General features: G+C 47.6%; 1 protein-coding gene across 1 annotated transcript in view; it reads right to left on the bottom strand.

Annotated features, from left to right (window-relative positions):
* The window catches only part of PTPN23 (protein tyrosine phosphatase non-receptor type 23), a 60,573-nt gene that overhangs the window by 19,083 nt on the left and 16,455 nt on the right, over positions 1-25,035 (bottom strand). The window contains exons 5-17 of the mRNA XM_081931440.1: positions 22,848-22,897; positions 21,590-21,721; positions 20,469-20,549; positions 19,730-19,861; positions 17,876-17,923; positions 12,043-12,099; positions 11,051-11,109; positions 9,384-9,463; positions 7,747-7,861; positions 7,041-7,106; positions 6,619-6,764; positions 3,603-3,929; positions 1,641-1,795 (exon numbers count right to left, since the gene is read on the bottom strand). Of these exons, the coding sequence (XP_081787566.1) occupies positions 1,641-1,795; positions 3,603-3,929; positions 6,619-6,764; positions 7,041-7,106; positions 7,747-7,861; positions 9,384-9,463; positions 11,051-11,109; positions 12,043-12,099; positions 17,876-17,923; positions 19,730-19,861; positions 20,469-20,549; positions 21,590-21,721; positions 22,848-22,897 (1,448 nt within the window). The remainder of the gene's footprint in view (positions 1-1,640; positions 1,796-3,602; positions 3,930-6,618; positions 6,765-7,040; positions 7,107-7,746; positions 7,862-9,383; positions 9,464-11,050; positions 11,110-12,042; positions 12,100-17,875; positions 17,924-19,729; positions 19,862-20,468; positions 20,550-21,589; positions 21,722-22,847; positions 22,898-25,035) is intronic.

Raw genomic sequence — 25,035 nt, 5'->3', positions numbered from 1 at the left:
ATTCTGGGGGAGGAGCTGTATATGCTTCCACCTGATGGAATGCAGATACAGAAGGGAATGGTCTGTAAACTGCGGAAATCCTTATATGGTCTCAAGCAGAGTGCCAGGTGTTGGAACACAAAACTCACTGAGACGTTGCTTTCTCTAGGTTTTCACCAGGGCAAAGCTGATCCATGTGTGTTTGTCAAGGAGGAGGGGCAAAACAAACTGTATTGTTTATGTTTTGTTGATGATCTTCTGATGTTTTGGAAGAATCAGGCTTTTTACCAAAGCACCCTAGCTCAGCTGAAGGAGCACTTTGACATGAAGGATCTTGGTGAGGTATCCAACTATCTTTCTCTGCAGGTGGAGAGGGACCAAGCAGGTAATTTTCTGGTACACCAAACACAGAAAATTGCTGATGTATTAACCAGGTTGAATTTGGTTGATGCAAACCCAGCAGACACACCGATGGTGACGGGTTACCAGGTAGATAGTACTGCTGAAGCATTCTCTGACACTACGCTGTACAGATGCATTCTAGGCAAGTTGAATTTCATTGCTAGATGCTCAAGACCTGACATTGCTGTAAGCACTAACCTGCTTAGCAGACATGCTAACAATCCTACTGTTCAGGATTGGAAAGCTCTGAAGCGCATAGCCCGCTATTTGAAAGGGACTATGCACTACAGGCTGAGGTTCACCAGTCAGAAGACTGGAGGTCTTGAAATCTTTGCAGATGCAAGTTTTGGAAGTGACACCACGGATGGTACAAGCACTTCTGGAGTGTGCTACATGTACAACCACTGTCTGACTGGTTGTGCAAAAAGCAGACGACAGTGAGCCTAAGTTCCTGTGAAGCAGAACTCAATGCTCTGTCATTTTCACTCATGGATTGTGAATGGTTGATGCAACTGTTTAAGGACATTGGGGTTTCTGTGAAATGTCCTATACAGGTATATCAAGACAATAGATCCTGTTTGGCTTTGCTGAACTCAGAGAGTTGCAAGCAAAGAACCAAGTACTTGCAGATTAAGCTACATCGTGCAAGAGAGTGTATTCAGAAAGGACTGATTCAGGTGTCCTACATGCCAGGAAATGAAATTCCTGCTGATCTGTTGTCTAAGGTTGTTAACAGAGAACAACTTAAGGTTTACGTACAGAAGTTGCAATTGGGTGAACCACAGGTACTACAGGTTACACGGAAAGGGGGAGGATGTTAGGATATTTCCGTTCCACCTTAAGAGGGAGCAGGCTGTATGAGTCAGAGTCTGCGTGTTTCCTGTTTCTCAGGATGTTTAAGTTTGCTATTGCTTTCGTTTTCTCTCTCTGCGCCAGAACACGCTAGCAGTCGGTCATGTTTTTCTTTGTTCTGACCAACGCTGAATAAACATTCTAAATGATACTCTCCTGAGTGCAACTTTTGCTGTGTGAACTCTGCTGAAAGAGTGTGCACCAGCCCAGGAATGTGGCAGGAATGTTTCTGAGGCTTGGTGCCGCTAATTCCAGATACTGCGTGACTACAGAGATCAACAGATCGTCCGGAGACGACGTGAAGGCAGTGATGGCCTTTGTCTCCCTGCTTCAGGAGGAACTGGGTGGCGATGGTGGTGCAGAACGGCCGACCGGACACCCTGCCTCCTTCCCTCCCAGCCACCCACCTTCATCTCAGACCGGTCCGTCGTCACCAGCGAGGTGGTGATGTCGTCCTTCTGGATCATCTCGCGCAGCTGCTGCTCCAGGGAGACCCGCTGGTCCTTCATCTCCTGCACTTTGGCCAAGATCCTCTTCAAGGTCTGCATTGCCTGCTGGTCGTCTAGGGAGGAAAGAAGCAGACAAGGGCTGATGGGATTTGTAGTCCCAAAAGACATCTCCAGGGCAGCAGGTTGGCAAAGACTGGTTTTAAATTTTTTTTTTTTTTTTTAAGGTGCAGGATTTCAATTACTGCTCCAGGATTAATTCTGCCATCTACCTAGATTACACAAAGCGGACCTGTTCCCATACTCTGGTCGGCATTTTTAAAAACAGGCATTGAATACCGTATTTTTCGCTCTATAAGACGCACCAGACCACAAGACGCACCTTGTTTTTGGAGGAGGAAAACAAGAAAAAAAAATATTCTGAATCTCAGAAGCCAGAAAAGCAAGAGGGATTGCTGTGCAATGAAAGCAGCAATCCCTCTTGCTGTTCTGGCTTCTGGGATAGCTGCGCAGCCTGCATTCGCTCCATAAGACAAACGCACATTTCCCCTTACTTTTTAGGAGGGGAAAAGTGAGTGTTATAGAGCAAAAAATACGGTAATTCCTTCTACCAAAAGGGGGGCCCCAGAGTCCAATGGCCTACAACCGGTGAGCTGGGACCCACAGCTGGGTGACAACCTGATCTCAGGTGTGTGACAACAGCAGCACTATCATCAGGGTAAAGAGAGAGATAAAAACTTTAAGAAGCAGGTGCCCCCAAATGTATGCTTGGGTTGTAAGAGGATCGTGGATCTGAAACGGCTAAAGGAAACTGCTCTAGTAAATCAGTCTCTGCAGATCCTGAAACATCACCCCAAGCTGCCATGAAGCTCACCGCTTGGACTTGGCCCTGTAGACCTGAAGGAGCGTCTCCACCCCCATCGTCCAGCCCAGACACCCGAGGTCCTGCACTGAGAGCCTTCTGGCGGTTCCCTCCCTGCGAGAAGCCAAGTTACAGGGAACCAGGCAGAGGGCCTTCTCGGTGGTGGCTCCCGCGCTGTGGAACGCCCTCCCACCAGATGTCAAGGAGATAAACAACTATTTGACATTTAGAAGACATCTGAAGGCAGCCCTGTATTGGGAGTTTTTTAATGCCAGATGTTTTTTAATGCCTGATGGCAGCACACTAACATAAAATGAAATAATGAAATGAAATGAAATAATTATAAGGGTGGTTGTGAGGATAAAATGGAGAATCATACACACCACCTTGAACTCCTTGGAGAAAAGACGGGACATATATGTAATAATGGTCATTATATAGGTAAAGGTAAAGGACCCCTGGATTTTTAAGTCCAGTCAAAGGCGACTCCGGGGTTGCAGCGCTCATCTCGCTTTCAGGCCAAGGGAGCCGGCGTTTGTCCACAGACAGCTTTCCAGCTCATGTGGCTAGCAGGACTAAACCGCTTCTGGCGCAACGGAACTCCGTGACGGAAACCGAGCGCACGGAAATGGTGTTTACCTTCCTGCCACATTGGTACCTATTTATCTACTTGGACTGGCATGCTTTCGAGCTGCTAGGTTGGCAGGAGCTGGGACTGAACAACGGGAGCTCACCCCGTCGCGGGGATTCGAACCGCCGACCTTCCGATCGGCGATCCCAAGAGTCTCAGTGGTTTAGACCACAGCGCCAACCGTATCCCTGGTCTTTACAAAGCTCTGCTTAGCAGGGGAGGGGAATGCAGCAGGGGCTTCCCCCATATTTCAAAGAATGTATAATCACACAACTGTAGAGTTGGGACCCCAAAGGGTCATCCAGACCAAACCCCTGCAATGTAGAAACCGCAGCTAAAGAATCTATGATTCGTGGCGCCCGTGGGCTCGACCGGCAGGAAGCCGTAACAGAGAAGAGACGGCAGCAACCACCTTCCTTGTCCTCCTCACCTTCTGTCAGGGTGGGGGTGGGCAAGGCGGCCCTCACTTGCTCCAAGGGGCCGCTGAGCAGCCGCAGGTTGCTGATGTGCAGGTTCATGGCCTTGTGGAGCTCCGTGTTGGTGAAGCTGGCCTTCTCGTGCACCTCCATGTATTTGGCCCACTCCTTGGCTACTTCTGCCACCCCGGAGGAGGGCGGGGCGGGAGGGGAGCCCTGCTGCGGGGGCAGCTTCCCCCCCAGCGCCTCCTTCAGCTTCTGTTCCTGGGCCTCGTCCTCATCTAGCAGGTCCTTGATCTCCTTCAGAGACGCTTCGACGTCCGTGAAAACGCCAGAGAGCACTGGAGGGGAGCAGAGGGGGAGATTTTGAGACGTCACGACATTGGCGGGGCTGCCCATCCGTCTAAATCCCTTCCACCTTTGCAAGTCTCCCCAAACTTTTAAGCCCCTGATCTCGGAGGCTTAAAGGGGGAGCAGGACCTTTTCCAAGTCTCCCAATGCTTCCTTTTATATATATATAATTTGTATTAAGAATTTCAGCATAACCATTTATCAAAGACATATCATCCTCATTTCGCACCCCCCTATTTTCCCCTCCCCCCCTCCCCAAGAAACTGCGGCAAGGGAAATTGATGGACTATGTAGAGCTGGCAAAATTGACGCACAAACTCCGTGATAAGGGCCACTGTGACTTTAAAGGAGAATGGGAACCTTTTACCAAGTCCTTAAAGAAACAACAAAATGAACTGGGCTCCTTGGCAGGTTTTGAATAAACAAACACAAATTTATTACAGTGGTACCTCAGGTTACATACGCTTCAGGTTACAGACTCCGCCAACCCAGAAATAGTGCTTCAGGTTAAGAACTTTGCTTCAGGATGAGAACAGAAATCGTGCTCCGGCGGCGCGGAGGCAGCGGGAGGCCCCATTAGCTAAAGTGGTGCTTCAGGTTAAGAACAGTTTCAGGTTAAGTACGGACCTCCGGAACGAATTAAGTACTTAACCCGAGGTACCACTGTATTGGTAACATATAGACAGGTAATTTAAGGATCCCAGTGCTTCCTTATTAAGCCTACAAGACAGGGGACTTAAAGGAGAAGAGACTTGCAGGAGAACAGAAGAACAGTCTATTGGATCAGGACATTGGACCATCTAGTCCACCATCCTGTTCTCACAGGGGCCAACATGATGCCTGTGGGAAACCAGCAAGCAGGATTCGAACACAGGAGCCCTCTCCCCTCCTGGAGTTTCCAGGAACTGGCTTTTGGAAGTATTGCTATCGGAGCAGAGCATAACTGGCATCGTTGCTAGTAGCTAATGATAGCCCTATACTCCATGAATTTGAATCATCCTCTTTTAAAGCCATCTAGAATGGTGGCCGTCGCTGTCTCCTGTGGCAGGCAGTTCCACAGTTTAACTGCACTTCAGCTTCACTGAACATGTACGAGTTTTAGTGTTATGAGAGAGGGAGATAAACTTTTATCTAGAATCATAGAGTTGGAAGAGACCACAAGGGCCATCGAGTCCAACCCCGTGCCAAGCAGGAAACACCATCAGAGCACTCCTGACATATGGTTGTCAAGCCTCTGCTTGAAGACCTCCAAAGAAGGAGACTCCGCCACACCCCTTGGCAGCAAATTCCACTGTCAAACAGCTCTTACTGTCAGGAAGTTCTTCCTAATGTTTAGGTGGAATCTTCTTTCTTGTAGTTTGGATCCATTGCTCCGTGTCCGCTTGTCTGGAGCAGCAGAAAACAACCTTTCTCCCTCCTCTATGTGACATCCTTTGATATATTTGAACATGGCTATCATATCACCCCTTAACCTCCTCTTCTCCAGGCTAAACATGCCCAGCTCCCTTAGCCGTTCCTCATAAGGCATCGTTTCCAGGCCTTTGACCATTTGGGTTGCCCTCCTCTGGACACGTTCCAGTTTGTCAGTGTCCTTCTTGAACTGTGGTGCCCAGAACTGGACACAGTACTCCAGGTGAGGTCTGACCAGAGCAGAATACAGTGGCACTATTACTTCCCTTGATCTAGATGCTATACTCCTATTGATGCAGCCCAGAATTGCATTGGCTTTTTTAGCTGCCGCGTCACACTGTTGGCTCATGTCAAGTTTTTGGTCAACCAAGACTCCTAGATCCTTTTCACATGTACTGCTCTCAAGCCAGGTATCTATCCACTTTCTCCATGCCATGTCCGATTTCATAAACCGCTATCACGCCACCTCTCACCTTTCCTCCTAACTAAAAAATCCCAAACACTGCCACCTTTCTGTATAGGGGAGTTGCTGAATCCCCTTGATCGTTTTGGCATCCCTTTTCCAACTTCTCCTCCGGAGGCTCAAGAAGGAAGCTCAGGAAGCTGTCTTAAAAGACTTTGCAAAGGCCTCTTTGAAATAGCTGCTTCAAAGGGCGCTTTTGCGCACAGCTGTAATCGCTGCTCAGTGGAATAGGTAAAGGTAAAGGGACCCCAGACCATTCCCGCCGAAGCGGTACCTATTTATCTACTTGCACTTGGACGTGCTTTCGAACTACCTGGTTGGCAGGAGCAGGGAACAAGCAACGGGAACTCACCCCGCCACAGGTATTAGAACTGCCGACCTTCTGACTGGCAAGTCCTAGGCTCTGTGGTTTAACCCACAGCGCCACCCGCGTCCCGCTCAGTGGAATAGCAAGGATTAAATCCTGCTGCCTTGGCTGTGCAATCTTGCAAACTAGGATTAAAATCCTGTCCTCCACCCATCGGCTGACATCGCCAAAGACATCAGCTGATGGGCATGGTTTGGGGGAAATGCTCTTGCAGGCCAAGACTGGCCCAGAGGCTGCAGGTTCCAAACCCCAGTGTATCATATTGTTGTACTACGTGTTCCAACACAAAAGCTTACAGTCAATTACTACATTAAGTTTAAACAAGCAGCTAGTCCCTCAGCAACTCCATCACAAGTTCTCCACCCCTGGTAAAAACCTGAGCGGTCTCTTCCTTGCACGCACGCACGCACACACCTCATCTCCAGTCTCATAAACTTACCCTGCATGGACTGAACAAGGTTTTTCACGGTCTCTGGGCGCACGCTGAGCGCTGCGCATTTCTCCATCAAGACGGGCGGGATGTGGTTGTACATGTCCAGGTTGTCAACGGTCTCGGGGTCCAGCTGCAACGAGTCCATGAATTGTCTACAAAGAAAGAAGTGTGACAGGAGGGGTCACAGGGCAGAGCTTGGATGATCCCATCAATAGGCGGAGCCTCAAAAGGACTGGAAATCAACGGGCATCCCCAAACTCGGCCCTCCAGATGTTTTGGGACTACAACTCCCATCATCCCTAGCTAACATGATCAGTGGTCAGGGATGATGGGAACTGTAGTCCCAAAACATCTGGAGGGCCGAATTTGGGGATGCTTCCCCCGTCCCAACGTCAGGGTCCCAGATCCCGCGAGCCTTAAATACGTACTCCAGGACTTCGTTTTTGGCGTCGATCTTGGCCATCACTTCTCTCAGCAGCTTGGCCTTCTCTTCGCTGCAAAGGAAACAGAGAGGCTTATTCTATACAGCAATACCTCCGCGAACGTCCACCTTGTCTAGCGTCCGTTCCGGCGAACGTCCATGGTAAACCCAGAAGTACCAGAACGGGTTATTTCTGGGTTTGTTGCTCGTGCATGCGCAGAAGCCAAACCGCTCCATGCACAGAGATGCAGCGCTTTGCCCTGTGTCCATTTTGGCTAGAGGTCCACAAGCTGCGTGTATTCCATCAGCTTAAGTTGCCATTCACTCATTTTCCATTTTTGGGCTAACAAAACACGGGCCGCAGTAGTGGCATACATAGATAGCCTTTTTTTGACACCTGGAGATTTCCGTCTGAATTATCCCCAACAAAAAGGAATCTGGTGGGGGTTTTTTTTGGAAAGTACTTTTAAACCTTTTCCCCAATTCATTTTAAATTATTTCACAATGCTATTTTACCCTTTAACGGGTCCAATAATAACTTCTTCTTCTTCGTATAAATAATAAATTCTTCTCCTTCTTCTTCTTTCCCTTCTTCTCCTTGCCTTGCTATCAAGCCTCTCATCTCGACTCTTTAATCCCCACCTGTTTTCCTGCACCCCCCCCATGGACCTGGCAGGCAAAACAGTCTCCCAGAATGCAAAGCAGCTGCTCACCTGTAGAGCGAAGAGGCCTCATGGGCAGCCATTGGAACCAGCTTGGCAAAAATGTCGGGGCCTGTGACAGCCGGGTCTGTGGGGTTGACAGGAAGGGCTTTCACCAGAGGAGCGCCTGCAGATGAAGTAATATTGGGTTAATAAAGCACTTGAGAACAGAGAGTTGATTCCTAAAAAAGGTAAAGGTAAAGGACCCCTGGATGGTTAAGTCCAGTCAAAGGCAACTATGGGGTTGTGGCGCTCATCTTGCTTTCAGGCCAAGGGAGCCGGCGTTTGTCCGTAAACAGTTTTCCGGGTCATGTGGCCAGCAGGACTAAACCGCTTCTGGAGCACCAGAACACTGTGACGGAAACCAGAGCGCATGGAAATGCCGTTTATCTTCCCGCCGGAGTGGTATCTATTTATCTACTTGAACTAGTGTGCTTTGGAACTGCTAGGTTGGGAGGAGCTGGAACAGAGCAACGGGAGCTCACCCCTTCTGATCGGCAAGCCCAAGAGGCTCAGTGGTTTAGACTACAGAACCACCCGTGTCCCTAGAGGTGATACTTATGACCCATGGAGTGCTGATAATCATGTAGCTTCTGTAAATGTTTAAGTTTACCCAGTCCTGCATGCTTATTTGGCTTTTATTATTACAACTACATTTATATCCCACCCTTCCTCACTTTTGTGGGCAGTGATTTAACAAGTTGTAAAGAAATCTGAACGGCCCACAACAAAAGACAAGGTAAGACAGCGGCCAATCACTGCCACAAAAGCCCAGCCCATCAAGATGCAGCGAAACCTTCCCCAATATCACTGCGTCAGCAGGAAACATCTGACGTAAGATCCCCCGCTAGCCTCCGCTCAAAGCCTGGGAGAATAAGAACGTTTTTGATCGTCATCAAAAGGCAGCCAAAAGTGATGCCGATCAGCTTTCATAACTACCCGCTGCACATTTATGCTTTGGGTAGCCCTATGCTACATCCAATATGATGGATGTTGCGGAAAAATGCATGATGGGAGTTGTAGTCCAAAACATCTGGAGGGCGCCTGGTTGGGGAAGGATGGGCTCCTTCTGCCCTACCCAAGACCAGCAGACAGAGAAGGCGATAGGGATTGCTCCAAAGCTGGGATAGCTCAGCTGGTAGAGCGTGAGAGTCTTAATCTCAGGGTTGTGGGTTTGAGTCACACGTTGTGGAAGATATTCCTGCATATGTTTTGACTCCACAGAGTGGGAAGTGACGGAGACAGGATGTTTGTGTTCCTGTGTTCCGTGAAGTGGGACTGTTGTCCTTTGTTCTTTTTCTCTTTGCTGTCTGATGCTAGAGAGAGAGGGAGCCATGTTGCAGTGCTCCGTGTGTGTTTATATGTAAATAAAGTAGATTAGCCAAAATGCTGAGTTGCTGGGGTTCTGTCATGCAAACTGCGAACACTCTGCGGATCCCCAAGTGTGCCGGTGTCGGTTGGCATCGGTCGCTGTGATGTTCGGGCTGAAGAAAGCTTCTGAAGCTCCCGAACGATCGGCCAGGAGGGAGAGAACATGCCAGTCGGGCATGAGTCTCTGCCAGGGTCCTACTCGAGTGTAGGCTGAACTCCTGACCGCTGGAGGCAGTCCAACTCTACAATTCTGTGAAAACAGAGTGTCTTGACTTTACCTTTCACCGACTGCAAGGTATCCAGAGCAGGGACAGCTTCATGGTAGATGAAGTCATTGTCCTTTTTGGCAGAGTTGTACCTGCAAAGCGACAACAGGCTTGAAGGGCGTTGCTGCTGGGCGGGGGCTCTTTGGGGGCAGATGCTCAGGAAGAAGTATCACATATTTTTGCTCCAAGTACAGTTCCAAGAAAGCAACCAATATCAAAGGGTTTTCAAAGGGTGTTATGTTTAGGGATGCCCCACACCCAAAGTCACAGGAACCACAACTACAGACAGGGGGACTTTTTTAGGGGGGGCTCCAGAAATGTGGGGAATAGTAGGCAAAAGCCAAACTTGGAAAGAGGGAAGGAGGTGGGGGTGTTCTGGTCAGTAACTCCTTACTTCCCAAGCCCAAAGTGAAAACTTGCAAATCTGTGTGCATTTCTTTCTTTTTCAATTGAAACTTTCCCAACATAGAATACAATAAAAAACAGATGAATCTGAATAAAAATGGAAAAAGTAAATAAAGAGGAAGAAAATAATGCAAAGCTCTCTATTAGAGGGAGATCTTAATTAACATTTTTCTCGCATAAAAAGGGGGTGGACCCTCAAAGCTCTCAACTGTGAGCGTCTCGTCCTTTTCCCATGCGTGTATTTCTTGAATTCATTACTCTATGTAGAGTAACTTAGAAATCCAAACGCATGGTCCACAAATGACAACATTTTGGAGGTCCCAGGTCGCAATGTGGTTCGATTGGTCTCAACTAGGGCCAGGGCCTTTTCAGTACTGGCCCCAACTTGGTGGAACGCTCTGTCACAAGAGACTAGGGCCCTGCGGGACTTGACATCTTTCCGCAGGGCCTGCAAGACAGAGCTGATCCGCTTGGCCTTTGGTTTGGACTCGGTCTGACCCTCATGTTTCCCTTCCCTTACCGTTTTGATCCATGGGCTACTTTTAAAATGAGGCTGAATTTTAAATTGCATTTTAACCTGTATTTTAAATTGGTTCCCCCCCCCCCATTATGTTTTTACTGTAATTTTACTGGTATTAGCTGCCCTGAGCCCAGCTCTGGCCAGGGAGGGCGGGGTATAAATACAATTTATTATTATTGTTGTTGTTGTTGTTAGTTTTTTAAAAAAAGGTTTTCTAGTCCTCATGGTTTCACAGAATCACAAAAATACGGAGGGAATGCCTGGAAGAACAGAACTGAGCAAAGCAAAGGTCTATGCCTTTATCAGAGGGAGATCTTAATTAACCCTTGTCTCGCATAAAAAGGGGGTGGACGCTCCCAGCTCTCACCTGGGAGAGCCTCGTTCTTCTCCCATGCGTGCGTTTCTTGAAATCATTACTCTATGTAGAGTAACTTAGGAATCCAAGCGCATGGTGTGTTAAAAATAAAAAAGGTTTTCTAACCCTCATGGTTTCACAGAATCACAAAAATACGCAGGGAATGCCTGGAAGAGCAGAACTGAGCAAAGCAAAAGTCTACGGGTGAGACCATCAGACCCGTCAACATCTGAATTCTGATTGACAGTGGGTCTCCCAATTTCTGGACAGGAGTGCGCTCCCCCCCCCCTCTGCACCAGGCAGGTTCTCTTGGTGCAGAACTGAGATTAGGGAAGGGAACTGGTGTGACAGGGACCCAGGCCCAGGCATGCAAAGAGTTAACAGGTAGCAGCGACTCACTTTCCTCCAATGACATCCATGGTGAACCTCAGGGCTTCCTGCACTGTCTCAGGCTGACCCTGAAAGGGGAAATGTCAGGTTCAAAACATATCCATAATAAGCAGGTGGTCCGCAGGCAGAGATGGCGGGAGGCGGGATAAAGGTACACCAACAATTCCCAAAGTAGGCAGTAGCAGCCACTGGGGGGATTCTCTAGGTAAAGGTAAAGGGACCCCTGACCATTAGGTCAAGTCGTGGCCGACTCTGGGGTTGCGGCGCTCAACTCACTTTACTGGCCGAGGGAGCCGGCGTACAGCTTCCGGGTCATGTGGCCAGCAAGACTAAGCCGCTTCTGGCGAACCAGAGCAGTGCACGGAAATGCCGTTTAGCTTCCCGCTGGAGTGGTACCTATTTATCTACTTGCACTTGGACATGCTTTGGAACTGCTAGGTTGGCAGGAGTTGGGACCGAGCAACGGGAGCTCACCCCGTTGCAGGGATTCGAACCGCCGACCTTCTGATAGGCAAGTCCTAGGCTCAGTGGTTTAAGCCACAGCGCCACCCGTGTCCCTTGGGGGGATTCTCTAGTGGGAAGCTAAGAGGCAAGGGGGGCAGCGGGGAGGGGACGCAGCCATCAACAGCCCTCTCCTCCATCAATTGGTCCAATCCTCTTTTAGAATCATAGAATCATAGAGTTGGAAGAGACCACCAGGGCCATGGAGTCCAACCCCCTGCCAAGCAGGAAACACCATCAGAGCACTCTGACATATGGTTGTCAAGCCTCTGCTTAAAGACCTCCAAAGAAGGAGACTCCACCACACTCCCTGGCAGCAAATTGACAGCTCTTACTGTCAGGAAGTTCTTCCTAATGTTTAGGTGGAATCTTCTTTCTTGTAGTTTGGATCCATTGCTCCATTTTAATACCATCCAAGTTGGGGGCCATCATTGCCTCCACAGTTTAACTAAATAACTTTTCAAGCCACTTTCGGGAAGGGGGTAGGAAGAAAGGTGTACCTTGGCCAGTTTGATGGCTTCATTGAGCTTGTCCAGAGCACTCTGGAAGTAGATGACCTGCAAAGGGGGCAGAGATTCAGACAACCAAAGTCCACTGTCAAACGGGCTATGCTTTCTATTAAAAGTAAGAAAACTGAGCCTTTCTCTCACACATGTTCTAAGAGTTTTAAGGTCTCAAAACTTAGAATAAATATTCATAAATGCATGCATATCAAAATATATGAACAGCATGTCTGCAATAGTATTGAATATCAATCCCGAAGCCATTTTGATTCTCCCAATGACCTCCAATAGTCCACTGCAGTAAGGGAGGCAAATGGGGAATCCCTTCCCACTGCCTTTTTGCTTGCAAATCCTGTCTTAATAATAATAATAATAATAATAATAATAATAATAATAATAATAATAATTTATTATTTGTACCCCGCCCTTCTGGCTGGGCTTCCCCAGCCACTCTGGGCGGCTTCCACAAAGACCAAGAATACACTAATAAGGACATATTTGTGTATGAATAGGCTAGACTGCCCAGGTAATGCAACCAGTGACCATTATCAGGTATCCTAGAAGACAGGATTTCTGCTAAAGACCGCCTCCCTTCTGTGATGCATGTATGATGTTTCAGGGGGTGGTCTTGGGCTACAGGGTGGGCAATTTCAAAGGTCTATATAGGGTCTTGTGCACCATTGTTCAGGGTTCTCCTCCCTCCTGCGTGTGGTGAGTGGGGACCCTGTTGCAACAGTTCCTTGAATAAAGATCAGGCTTACTAGCCACTTTGCTTCTCAATATACTCTGGTTGGCCCCTGTTACTTTCTCCTACCAATAGGGAACCCACTTAAGGACTTTATATGGGCTCTGGAATACCCCATAAGGCAGTCTTTCTTACAACACACCCAAATTCCGTGCAGATAGAAAACTTGCATGCAGGGAGTGCCATAACAGAGGGTCATCTCATCACAAGAAGCCCCATTTGCAGCCTGAAGTCCATTCGCAGGGCTTCCGCCACACCTGCCATGTGTGAGGACTAGCGCCTTAGGTAGTCACAGACGTGGCAAGGGAACAGAAGACACTCCTTCTGGACTCATCCTGGCAAGGGCTTCAAAGGGAGGTCTGCACCAGGGAGAGAAGGTTGGGATTCCTCGCTCTCCCCTCTGCCTCCTCCCCTTCTAACCCCACCTCCCAACCACAGATGTCCTTCAGTTATTGTAACATCAACAATACAAGGGCAAGGCTGAAGGTTTCGCTGTTTGGGGCAAGCAAAAGTTGTGGTCAATTAGAAGCCTGTATTACAAGGCCAAGACATTAATAGGCAAGATGTTAAATTGTTCTTATATGCAACAACAGCGGCAAGAGAACTCTTAGCCCAGAAACGGAAGCGAGAAGAAATTCCAACGAAAGAAGAATGGAAGACGAAATTAATGGACTATGCAGAATTGGACAAAATGACAGGAAGAATTCAAAACCTGCGGGACCAGAGATTTACAGAAGATTGGAAGAAGTATAGGAATTATTTGAAGAGCAGCTGCAATCGACAAATTACGCTAGTAGGACTACAAGAAGTTTTGTGAGGAGAAATATACGAAGTGTTACAAAATAGAAAAGGGTAGAGATATTGGTTATGAGTTTGAAATGTAATAGGGAAGATAAGAAATGCATACTAAGAGATTAGACTGGGAAATTTTCAGACAGGACTGATGGAAGTCAAAAAAATTGAATAAGATGTAAAAGTATGTTTAATTGTAGCCTTATTGGAGTTCACCGATTGGGTCTGGGTTGCTCCGGGACATGAGGAAGGAAGTAAAAATGACACCGAGGTTGGTTCAAAGAAAGAGTTTATTCTGCTCTCCGGACAGCAGAAGTCCACAGCAAGTCCAAAGAAATGACAGGTTTCATGCAGTTTATATAACCTCCAGGCGCCCTCTCACTCCTCCCCTAGGAGCCCAACCACGTCGGCCTACGTACACAGGTTGACATCACAGATGTTCCTGCTCTGGTACTCTCAACCATAAAAGGATCTTCCTTCCTGTACTTCTGACCATAAAAGGATCTTCCGCTTCCTACTCTTATCTGGGACGCAGAGGTCACCATTTCCGAGAACACACTCTGGCGTTGTTCCCAGACGTGGGTCTGCGCGTCTTTGTGGTCAGCACATAAGATAAGGCACACACGCATCGTCCCTGCTGTACTGGAACTTGGCAAGGTCACTCATTGCCGCCACGGACTGATAAGGGAGAGAGCTTTGTTCTTCTTATGGATTTACTCAACGGCTTGAGTTTATGCATTTTAGCTAAGGAAAAATAGGAATTTTGGTGCAGTTTAAAACTGCCTGCACAGACAGTTTTTGGGTTTTGGAAACCCATCCCTTCATAATTACTGTTGAAAATTGTATGTTAAAATCTAAAAAAATTATATATATATGAAGCCTGTATTACAAGTTTCAGCACCACGGAAAGCGCAAAACCTGCCCCAGTCTCTCTACCCCTCACCTATTGCAAAATCACAGAATTGTAGAGTCAGAAGGCACCCCAAGGACATCTAGTCCAACCCACAGCTTAAAATCCCTGACACATGGCCAGCCAACCTCTGCTTAAAAGGTAAAGGGACCCCCTGACCATTAGGTCCAGTCGTGACCGACTCTGGGGTTGCGGCGCTCATCTCGCTTTCTTGGCCAAGATAGCCGGCGTACAGCTTCCAGGTCACGTGGCCAGCATGACTAAGCCGCTTCTGGTGAACCAGAGCAGCGTACGGAAACGCCATTTACCTTCCCGCTGGAGCGGTACCTATTTATCTACTTGGACTTTGACGTGCTTTCGAACTGCTAGGTTAAAGATCTATTGGAAAACACAACTCCAAGGTGGTTGTCACCAATGGAAGCTAAAGCATTTAAAAGACTTAATATGGAGTCCAAATGGCCAAAATATTGTGAGATTTTGGAACAAGAGGGAGACAAATTGAAATTGCAGAGTTTTGAGAAACTAAAAAGTGAAGTACGAGATTGGCTTCATTACTATCAGATAATGGAGGCTTATAAACTGGATAAAAAAATTGGATTCCAGGTGGAAAAATCGAAATTAGAAACAGAATTGTTAGAACCTAGAACAAAGAACTTGTCAAAGATGTATAACTTGCTGCTGAAATGGAATACTCAGGACGAAACGGTGAAGTCAGCTATGATTAAATGGGCACAAGACGTTGGACATAATATTATGTTTGCTGACTGGGAACAGTTATGGATCACCGGTTTAAAGTTCACTGCGTGTATTGCCTTAAAAGAGAATATTATGAAAATGATTTATAGGTGACCCCAGTCGATCTTGCAAAAATATATCATTTGCCCGATAACAAATGTTGGAAATGTAAGGAGACTGAAGGTACATTCTTTCACCTTTGGTGGACATGCCCAAGGATTAAGGCTTTCTGGGAAATGATTTATAATGAAATGAAAAAGGTATTTAAGTATACCTTCTTGAAAAAAACAGAGGCCTTCCTCCTGGGCATGGTCGGCCAATTGGTGTCAAAGAAGGACAGAACTTTCTTTATGTATGCGACAACAGCAGCAAGAATTCTCATCGCAAAATATTGGAAGACACAAGATCTACCCACGCTGGAAGAATGGCAGATGAAGATGACCGACTACATGGGATTGGCAGAAATGACTGGCAGAATCCGAGACCAGGGAAAAGAGTCGGCGGAAGAGGACTGGAGGAAATTTAAAGACTATTTACAGAAATATTGTAAAATTAATGAATGTTAGAATGATGTTGGATTGAAATTAAGTGGTTACCAGCTGTAATGCAAAGGTTGAGTAATAAGCTAAGATAATTTATATTAAGTTATAATAAGAATTTGCTGAAATAAGATTTGACTTGGAATACAAAAGGGGGAGGTGAGAGGAGGTCCGAGACATAAGGTAACGGAAATAAGTGATGGGAATTATATTTGTTATGTCTTGTTTTGTTTTAAATTGTTTTTGTTTTTTGATATTTTTGTATTTTTCTTTTTTGTGTATTATTTGTTTCTTTTTTTGTGGTATTTATGTCTGTATTAAATTGGAAACCCTAATAAATATTTATATAAAAAAAACAACGAACTGCTAGGTTGGCAGGAGCAGGGACCGAGCAACGGGAGCTCACCCCGTCGCGGGGATTTGAACTGCTGACCTTCTGATCGGCAAGTCCTAGGCTCTGCAGTTTAACCCACAGCGCCACCCGCGTCCCTTAACCTCTGCTTAAAGACCTCCAATTGCACAATTGCACTCATTTCACACGCTAGCAAGGTTATGCTTAAAATTCTACAAGGAAGGCTCAAGCAGTATGTGGACCAAGAACTCCCCGAAGTGCAAGCTGGATTTAGAAGAGGCAGAGGAACCAGAGACCAAATTGCAAACATGCGCTGGATTATGGAGAAAGCTAGAGAGTTCCAGAAAGACATCTACTTCTGCTTCATTGACTATGCAAAAGCCTTTGACTGTGTCGACCACGGCAAACTATGGCAAGTTCTTAAAGAAATGGGAGTGCCAGATCACCTCATCTGTCTCCTGAGAAATCTCTATGTGGGACAAGAAGCTACAGTTAGAACTGGATATGGAACAACTGATTGGTTCAAAATTGGGAAAGGAGTATGACAAGGCTGTATTTTGTCTCCCTGCTTATTTAACTTATATGCAGAATTCATCATGCGAAAGGCTGGGCTGGATGAATCCCTAGCCGGAATTAAGATTGCCGGAAGAAATATCAACAACCTCAGATATGCAGATGACACAACCTTGATGGCAGAAAGTGAGGAGGAATTAAAGAACCTTTTAATGAGGGTGAAAGAGGAGAGCGCAAAATATGGTCTGAAGCTCAACATCAAAAAAACGAAGATCATGGCCACTGGTCCCATCACCTCCTGGCAAATAGAAGGGGAAGAAATGGAGGTAGTGAGAGATTTTACTTTCTTGGGCTCAATGATCACTGCAGATGGTGACAGCAGCCACGAAATTAAAAGACGCCTGCTTCTTGGGAGAAGGGCAATGACAGGCCTAGACAGCATCTTGAGAAGTAGAGACATCACCTTGCCAACAAAGGTTCGTATAGTTAAAGCTATGGTTTTCTCAGTAGTGATGTATGGAAGTGAGAGCTGGACCATAAAGAAGGCTGATCGCCGAAGAATTGATGCTTTTGAATTATGATGCTGGAGGAGACTCTTGAGAGTCCCATGGACTGCAAGAAGATCAAACCTCTCCATACTGAAGGAAATCAACCCTGAGTGCTCACTGGAAGGACAGATTGTGAAGCTGAGGCTCCAGTACTTTGGCCACCTCATGAGAAGAGAAGACTCCCTGGAGAAGACCCTGATGTTGGGAAAGATGGAGGGCACAAGGAGAAGGGGACGGCAGAGGACGAGATGGTTGGATAGTGTTTTTGAGGTTACCAGCATGAGTTTGACCAAACTGCGGGAGGCAGTGGAGGACAGAGGTGCCTGGCGTTCTCTGGTCCATGGGGTCACGAAGAGTCGGACACGACTAAACGACTAAACAACAACAACAACAAAGACCTCCAAAGAAGAAGAGCCCACCACTTTCCGAGGGAGCCAGTTCCACTGTCAAACGGCTCCTACTGTCAATTCTTCAAAATATTGAGTCAGAATCTCGTTCCTCGTAATTTGAAAATGCTGGTTCCGGTCCCCCTCTCTGGAGCAGCGTGAAACAAGCTTGTTCCATCGCCCACATGACAGCCCTTCAGGTATTTGAAGATGGCTATCTTTTCACCTCCTATCATCCAGGAGATCTACCGCGGCAAGCAGTTTGTGAGTTCCCCACTCACCCCAGAACTTTGGAAGCAAACAGGCTTACCCTCTCGCCATACTTCTGCTGCTCCTCCGCCTGTTTCCCCATGTGCAACTGAAAGACAGAGAAGAATCACAGTTGTAGCAGCCAGCCAGACACAGCACCCCTGGGTTGGTCCCAGGCACTACCTCACTACCTCACAATCTGGGATCGCCTCCATCCGCCCCACAAACCCTCATCCCTCGAGCAGGAAGCAGAAATCAAAAGCTCAACCCCCACACAAAATCCCATAGACAGAAGGGGCCGGGAGGAACAGAGAGGCGAGTTCGTCCCATAAAGCATCATTCCAGTGCTCCTATCCCAGTGAGGGTTGAGACGACAGAGCCAATAACAGCCTTCAGGTTCCAACACAAACCAAAGGATAATAATAATAATAATAATAATTTATTATTTATATCCCGTCCATCTGGCTGGGCTTCCCCAGCCACTCTGGGCGGCTTCCAACAAAATATTAAAATACAGTAATGCATCAAACGTTAAAAGCTTCCCTAAAAAGGGCTGCCTTCAGATGTCTTCTACCGAGAAGGCCCTCTGCCTGGTTCCCTGTAACTTGGCTTCTCACAGCGAGGGAACCGGCAGAAGGCCCTCGGTGCTGGACCTCAGTGTCCGGGCAGAACGATGGGGGTGGAGACGCTCCTTCAGGTATACTGGACCGAGGCCGTTTACGGCTTGAAAGGTCAGCACCAACACTTTGAATTGTGCTCGGAAACGTACTAGGAGCCAATGTAGGTCTTTCAAGACCGGTGTTATGTGGTCTCAGCGGCTGCTCCCAGTCACCAGTCTAGCTGCCGCATTCTGATTAGTTGTAGTTTCCGGATCACCTTCAAAGGTAGTCCCACGTAGAGCGCATTGCAGTAGTCCAAGCAGGAGATAACCAGAGCATGCACCACTCTGGTGAGACAGCCCGCGGGCAGGTAGGGTATGTTTATTTTCCACCTCTCCATTTTGATTCTCTGGCCCCGTATCTGCACACACTTATTATCCCAAAATACAGACGTCCTTTTACACTTGCAAGACTGGGTGTTTTGCCATCTGCGGTACTTGAGGGTCGATTCCAAAAAATCCCACCTGAGAAACGTCTTTGCCCCTGTGGAGATGGCAGCACCAAAACAGTGGCACTCGCCCTCCTGTCTTGTACTCTCTACAAAGACCTGAGGAACGAGATCATCTCCCCACTCGTACTAACCATCCCAGGGCGCTCAATCACTGCCACGATGAACGTTCTTCTATCAGATCAAAATGAGCAGATATCAGCAAAGGTTGCTAGGTTCATAGCAGGGGCAATCAGAATAAGGGCAACTAACTGACGGCTGATTCAGGTCTTTGAAATGTGCTCTTATACCAAACTTCCTTTTCTGCGTTTACTGTATGTTTTACTGTTGCTATGGCCATTGGCTAATGCGAATAAAGTTTTCTCTTATCTAACCAAGGGATGTGGGTGGCGCTGTGGCTTAAACCACAGAGCCTAGGACTTGCCGATCAGAAGGTCGGCGGTTCGAATCCCCGCGATGGGGTGAGCTCCCGTTGCTCGGTTCCTGCTCCTGCCAACCCAGCAGTTCGAAATCACACCAGTGCAAGTAGATAAATAGGTACCGCTCCGGCGGGAAGGTAAACGGCATTTCCGTGCGCTGCTCTGGTTCGCCAGAAGCGGCTTAGTCATACCGGCCACATGACCCGGAAGCTGTACGCCGGCTCCCTTGGCCAGTTAAACGAGATGAGCGCCGCAACCCCAGAGTCGGCCACAACTGGACCTAATGGTCAGGGGTCCCTTTACCTTTATCTAACCAAAGGATTAAGTGTGGGGAGGTCATGTTGGGTGAAGCCCAGCTCACCAGAGCAGAGTCCCCCCAGGATACTCACATGGGCCACGGCAGCAAAATAGTAGATCTTCATCTGCACCAGCTTTTTCCAGTCCTTCTGAATCTTCCCCAGCAGGGAGGCTGTTTCAGAGTTCTCCAAAGCTCGACACGCTTCTTTGTAGTAATCCACCACCTTGGGAAGGGAATTTGGGGAGGGTAGGAAAGGTTCTGAGTGACTGCTGCTTTAGACGCTGACAAATTTTCCCCACTGCAGGAGCCGAACTGACGGATGTGTATCACGACAAAGGAGAACCCATCTGAACATTTGGAAGAACTTTCTAAAGGTAAGTGGACTCTCTTTCACTGGAGGTTTTAATGCAGAATTTGGACAGCCATCTGTCAAGGATTCTTGAAATGGAATTACTGCATTGCAAAGGGTTGGGCTAGATGGCCTTTGGGGGTCTTGTCTGATTCTACAGCTCCATTGGGAAGGGCATGTGGGACAGCCCTGTCAAGCAAACCTAACTGCACAGCAAAAAATGCACCTGGCTGCTTTAGAGGAAGGCCCTAACCAGTGGCGTAGCATGGGGGGTGCAGGGGGGGCCGGCTGCACCGGGCGCAACATCTGGGGGTTAGGGTTAGGGGGCGCAAATCCACGGGTTAGGGGGCGCAAATTACTTGCCTTGCCCCGGGTGCTGACAACCCACGCTACGCCACTGGCCCTAACCTGCCCCAGGCTCAGGGGGAGGCCACTTTTCAGGCACTAGTCACCCAAGTTCAAGGCTCCCCAAACTGCTCACCTGGGCACTGATCCTGGCCACAAGGAAGCTCTTCCGGTTGTCCAGCATCGATTTCTCCAGAAGGCACTCCTGGGCCTGGCCCTTTAGACATGCAGGAGACGAAGAAATAAACAATAAGAATAAATTTTTATTTATACCCCGCCCTTCCCGGTTCAGAAAACCGGGCCCAGGGGAGGTAACAACAAATTTAAAACACTTAATTGATGCAACAAAAAACAGCATAAAATACAGTATAAGACATGAATAACAATAAATTCAGAATTCAAAAATCAATTTAGGGGGAAATTCGTCCAATAAACATCAGATGATCACCAGGGCTAGCTGGCTAAAATAGTCCTATTTGGGCCAGCAAGGAGACCAGGGGAGAATTAGCTGTGGGATCCCAGAGCGGGTAATCTTCATAAAAAGGGGAGGGAAGGAAGGGGAATAAAAGATCAGGCTAAGTTCAAATTGAAAGCCAGGCAGAATAGCTCTGTCCTAGAGGCCCTGCAGAAGGAAGTTCAATCCTGCAGGGCCCTGGTCTCATGGGACAGAGCATCCCACCAAGCTGGAGCCATCACTAAGAAGGCCCTGGCGGAGGATAATCTGACTTCCTTAGGGCCCGGGACCTCTAAACTATGGTTATTCATGGACCTTAAGGTCCTCTGCGGGGCATACAAGATGCTCTCAGTTACAGGGTTCTATAGCCTTGGACGCAAGGCTGCAGGTGACCTCAAGAGAGCAGTCCACTGCAGCTACTGTCGCATGAGCGGAGATCACCTCTAGGAAGCACATTTTAAAATCGCCCAGCCCAGTTACAACAATGAGTCGCCCTGCTCTGTCCTCTGCTTTGGAAATACATGGAGGAGACAGCTGTCAATGGCCACTAGCCACGATGGCTTGGCTCTAGCCTCCACAGTTGGAGGCAGTTTGTGCTTCTGGGTACCAGTTAGTGGAAGCCACAGGAGGGGAGAAAGAGGGTCTTGTGTTCGAATCCTGATTGCTGGTTTCCTATGTGGGCTTCTGGTTGGCCACTGCAAGTGGACTAGTTGGCCCTTTGACTCCCCTTCTGTTCTCAGCACCTTTGCCAAGGGGCAGACCAGGCCAGAGGGACTTCCCCTCACCCCACCCCCAGATCTTACCAGCATGAGGTTGATATTGAGGTTAAGGATCTGATGGCTCATGTCTATGCTGTAGGAATGAGGGAAGTGGTCCCGGAGGTATGCAAACGCCCCCGCCGCACACTGGAAATGGGTGCAGGAGACCTTCATGCCCTGCAAGACAGAATGTTGTTTTTTTTTTAAGCCCATGGCTTTAAAGGAAAACTTGCTAAAAATGATGTATAGATGGCATTTGACGCCAGTAAAATTAGCTAAAATGTATAGGAAAAAAGAAAGAAAATGTTGGAAATGTAAAAAGGCAGATGGGGACTATTTCCATATGTGGTGGACCTGCACAAGGTAAAAAAAAAAATGGGAATCAATTTATAATGAACTCAAAAAAATATTTAGATATACTTTCCCCAAAAGACCGGAAGCGTGTCTATTAGGCTTAATAGGCACAGAAATTAAAATAGAAGATCAAAATTTGTTCATGTATGCTACAGCTTCTGTGAGGACCCTTCTGGCCCAAAGATGGAAAGTACAAGATATACCAGCTATTCAGGAGTGGCAGGTGAAGTTGACAGAATATGCAGAACTTGCTGTCAGGGAGGATCCGGGACCAGGGAGATCAAAGATACCAAAATAACTGGAGTAAATTTATTGAATATTTAAAGTAGAATTGTAAAGAGGTCAAGACGCTAGCAGGATTGACATAATACCTCCAATGTATAATAGTACTAATTTGAGAATGATGTGTGTGATGGAAAGAGGATAAATATACCAGTAGTGGGGAGGGAGGGGGGGTCGCGACTCGGCAGAGTCAAAGGGAATGTATGGTGCTATTACAATTTGTTGGGAAAGAATATGCAAGGAAAACAATAAAAATTCACTTGGGAAAAGAAAGAAAGAATGGGGGTTTTTTGGGGGGAGGGAGAGAGTTGCATTTTCAACAAGCCCAGCTAGAAGACCCCCAAGGAAGATCAACCCAAACGCACACAGACTGAATTTCTCTCTCTCAAAAAAACAACACCATATATACCGTTTGCTTGTAGAAAACTCAAAGCGGTTTACAAAAAAGGCGAAACAATAAAAAGGCGATCAATTACAGTACATAAATAAGCAAATAAATGCACTGCTACATGCATTGTGCTCATAGGAAGCAACCCTGCTGACGATGGTGAGAATTTTAACTAAGCTCTTTAAAAAACCGATTTTTTAAAGCCCCAAAATACTAATTGGAGGTGCCTTTGATGTTATTAACCTGGCGGGGAGGGGAACTGAAAGCCCAAAGCCTTACCTCCTCGGATACCCTTTTGTCCATTGCTCCGAGCATGGAATGCAATGCGCCTGGAGGAGAGAGAGAAAGGGTGAGTGGCGGCATCGTCCAATAGGCAGCGGCTCCCCAGGCCTTCTCCCCCTGCCTACTACTACGGAGAGTATTTTATTATTCATTTGCACAGCCGAAAAGCTGTAACAGAGCAAGATACATCCAACAGAATAAAAACACTTTGCCCTGTTAAAGTGGTTTTTGAAACTAGGCATTCTGCCCAATAAAAATTTGTTTCCCTGAAGAATTTAATTCAATGTTCCTCCTCAAAACTGTGGTCCAAAAGGCGAAAGAGGCCATCTTTCCAGTAATGTCAGGGAACCTGTCCCCCAATGAAAACTGATCAAGTACAGCTGCTCTGACGGTTGAGAGATTTACCGTATTTTTTGCTCTATAAGACTCACTTTTCCCCTCCTAAATAGTAAGGGGAAATGTGTGTGCGTCTTAATGAGCGAATGCAGGCAGCACAGCTATCCCAGAAGACAGAACAGCAAGAGGGATTGCTGCTTTCACTGCGCAGCGATCCCTCTTGCTGTTCTGGCTTCTGAGATTCAGAATATTTTTTTTCTTGTTTTCCTCCTCCAAAAACTAGGTGCATTTTGTGGTCTGGTGCCTCTTATAGAGTGAAAAATACAATAAATCTTGGAACGAGGCTGCACTGAAGCCCTTGCAGTCTGGGCCAAGGAGCTGGGAATAGAGACGCCCCTTTTCAGAACAGACTCCTTGGCCAATCATCCCCTTCAGGCAGACATGGCAAGAGGCAGCTGCTTCTTGTACCCTCCGCCCACCAGGCTATTCCCACTGCAGGGGATGAGCGAGATGACATGCCCACGATCTGCCGCAGCCAGGAAGAACAGGGCCTCTATTGTCTCCCAGAGCTACACAAAAAGCTCCCTAAAACCCAGCTCAGACTTTTCCCAGCAACAACAGCAACAACAACAACAACAACAATAATAATAATAATATATTATTTGTACCCCGCCACGTGACCCGGAAGTGTCTTCGGACAGCGCTGGCTCCCGGCCTCTTAAGCGAGATGAGCGCGCAACCCTAGAGTCGGACATGACTGGCCCGTACGGGCAGGGGTACCTTTACCTTTTTACCCCACCCATCTGGCTGGGTTTCCCCAGCCACTCTGGGCGGCTTCCACAGAGACCAAAAATACACTAAAATGTCACACATTAAAAACTTCCCTGAACAGGGCTGCCTTAAGATGTCTTCTGAATGTCAGGTAGTTGTTTATCGTTTTGACATCTGGTGGGAGGGCGTTCCACAGGGCGGGCGCCACTACCGAGAAGGCCCTCTGTCTGGTTCCCTGTAGCTTTGCTTCTCGCAGGGAGGGAACCGCCAGAAGGCCCTCGGAGCTGGACCTCAGTGTCCGGGCAGAACGATGGGGGTGGAGACGCTCCTTCAGGTATACTGGACCAAGGCCGTTTAGGGCTTTAAAGGTCAACACCAACACTTTGAATTGTGCTCGGAAACGTGGCAAGGCCAGAAAAGCACACGGGTGTCCGGCAGTGGCTGCTTCTAAATATTTTTGTGCCTCTCCCCACCCCGTTAGATGAGAGTCTCAAAGTATCGCCACTTACATTTCTAACCTGCCCAGTCCTGGAAGGTTCAGTGCAGGTGAAAAGACAAAACACAGAAACATGCGAAGATATTCACTGAAACAGTATTTGCCAACCTCTCGCCTGCTGGCTCCAGCCACCGGCCGGCAGCCGGTCTCTCTTGGAGCAGCATCAAACAGTGACACGAGCCTCAGATACGTTTAGAGGCTCGTACACGCTCCGTCAGCAGAATGTGTCACAGAATCACCTCACAGCAGAAGAGGCGGACAGAGCGATGTGCAAGCATAACGTACAGCATTTTATTCAGCATAGTTCCGGAACAAACATGTCTGCTTCCCTTCGTCTCCAGCAAAACAGCAGTAACACAAAAGCTATATACAAGCAGAAGTTCCCGGCGAGTGATGGAAGTAAACAGGCATGTGACACACAGCAGCCTGCTCCCTTTTAAGGTGGAACGGAACTACATCCTAACAGCGCCCTCCAGATCTTATGGACCACGACTTCCAAGGATGGCTGGGGCTGAGGGGAGCTGCGGTCGAAAACGTCTGGAAGGCACCAGGTTGGCAAAAGGCTGCTTTGAAGTCCCCTTG

This window comes from Podarcis melisellensis (genome assembly GCF_964234715.1).
Source record: "Podarcis melisellensis genome assembly, chromosome: 12".
NCBI classification, from domain to species: domain Eukaryota; kingdom Metazoa; phylum Chordata; class Lepidosauria; order Squamata; family Lacertidae; genus Podarcis; species Podarcis melisellensis.
The sequence above is the reverse complement of the archived record's forward strand: the minus strand, read 5'-3'. Positions and strand labels throughout refer to the sequence as shown.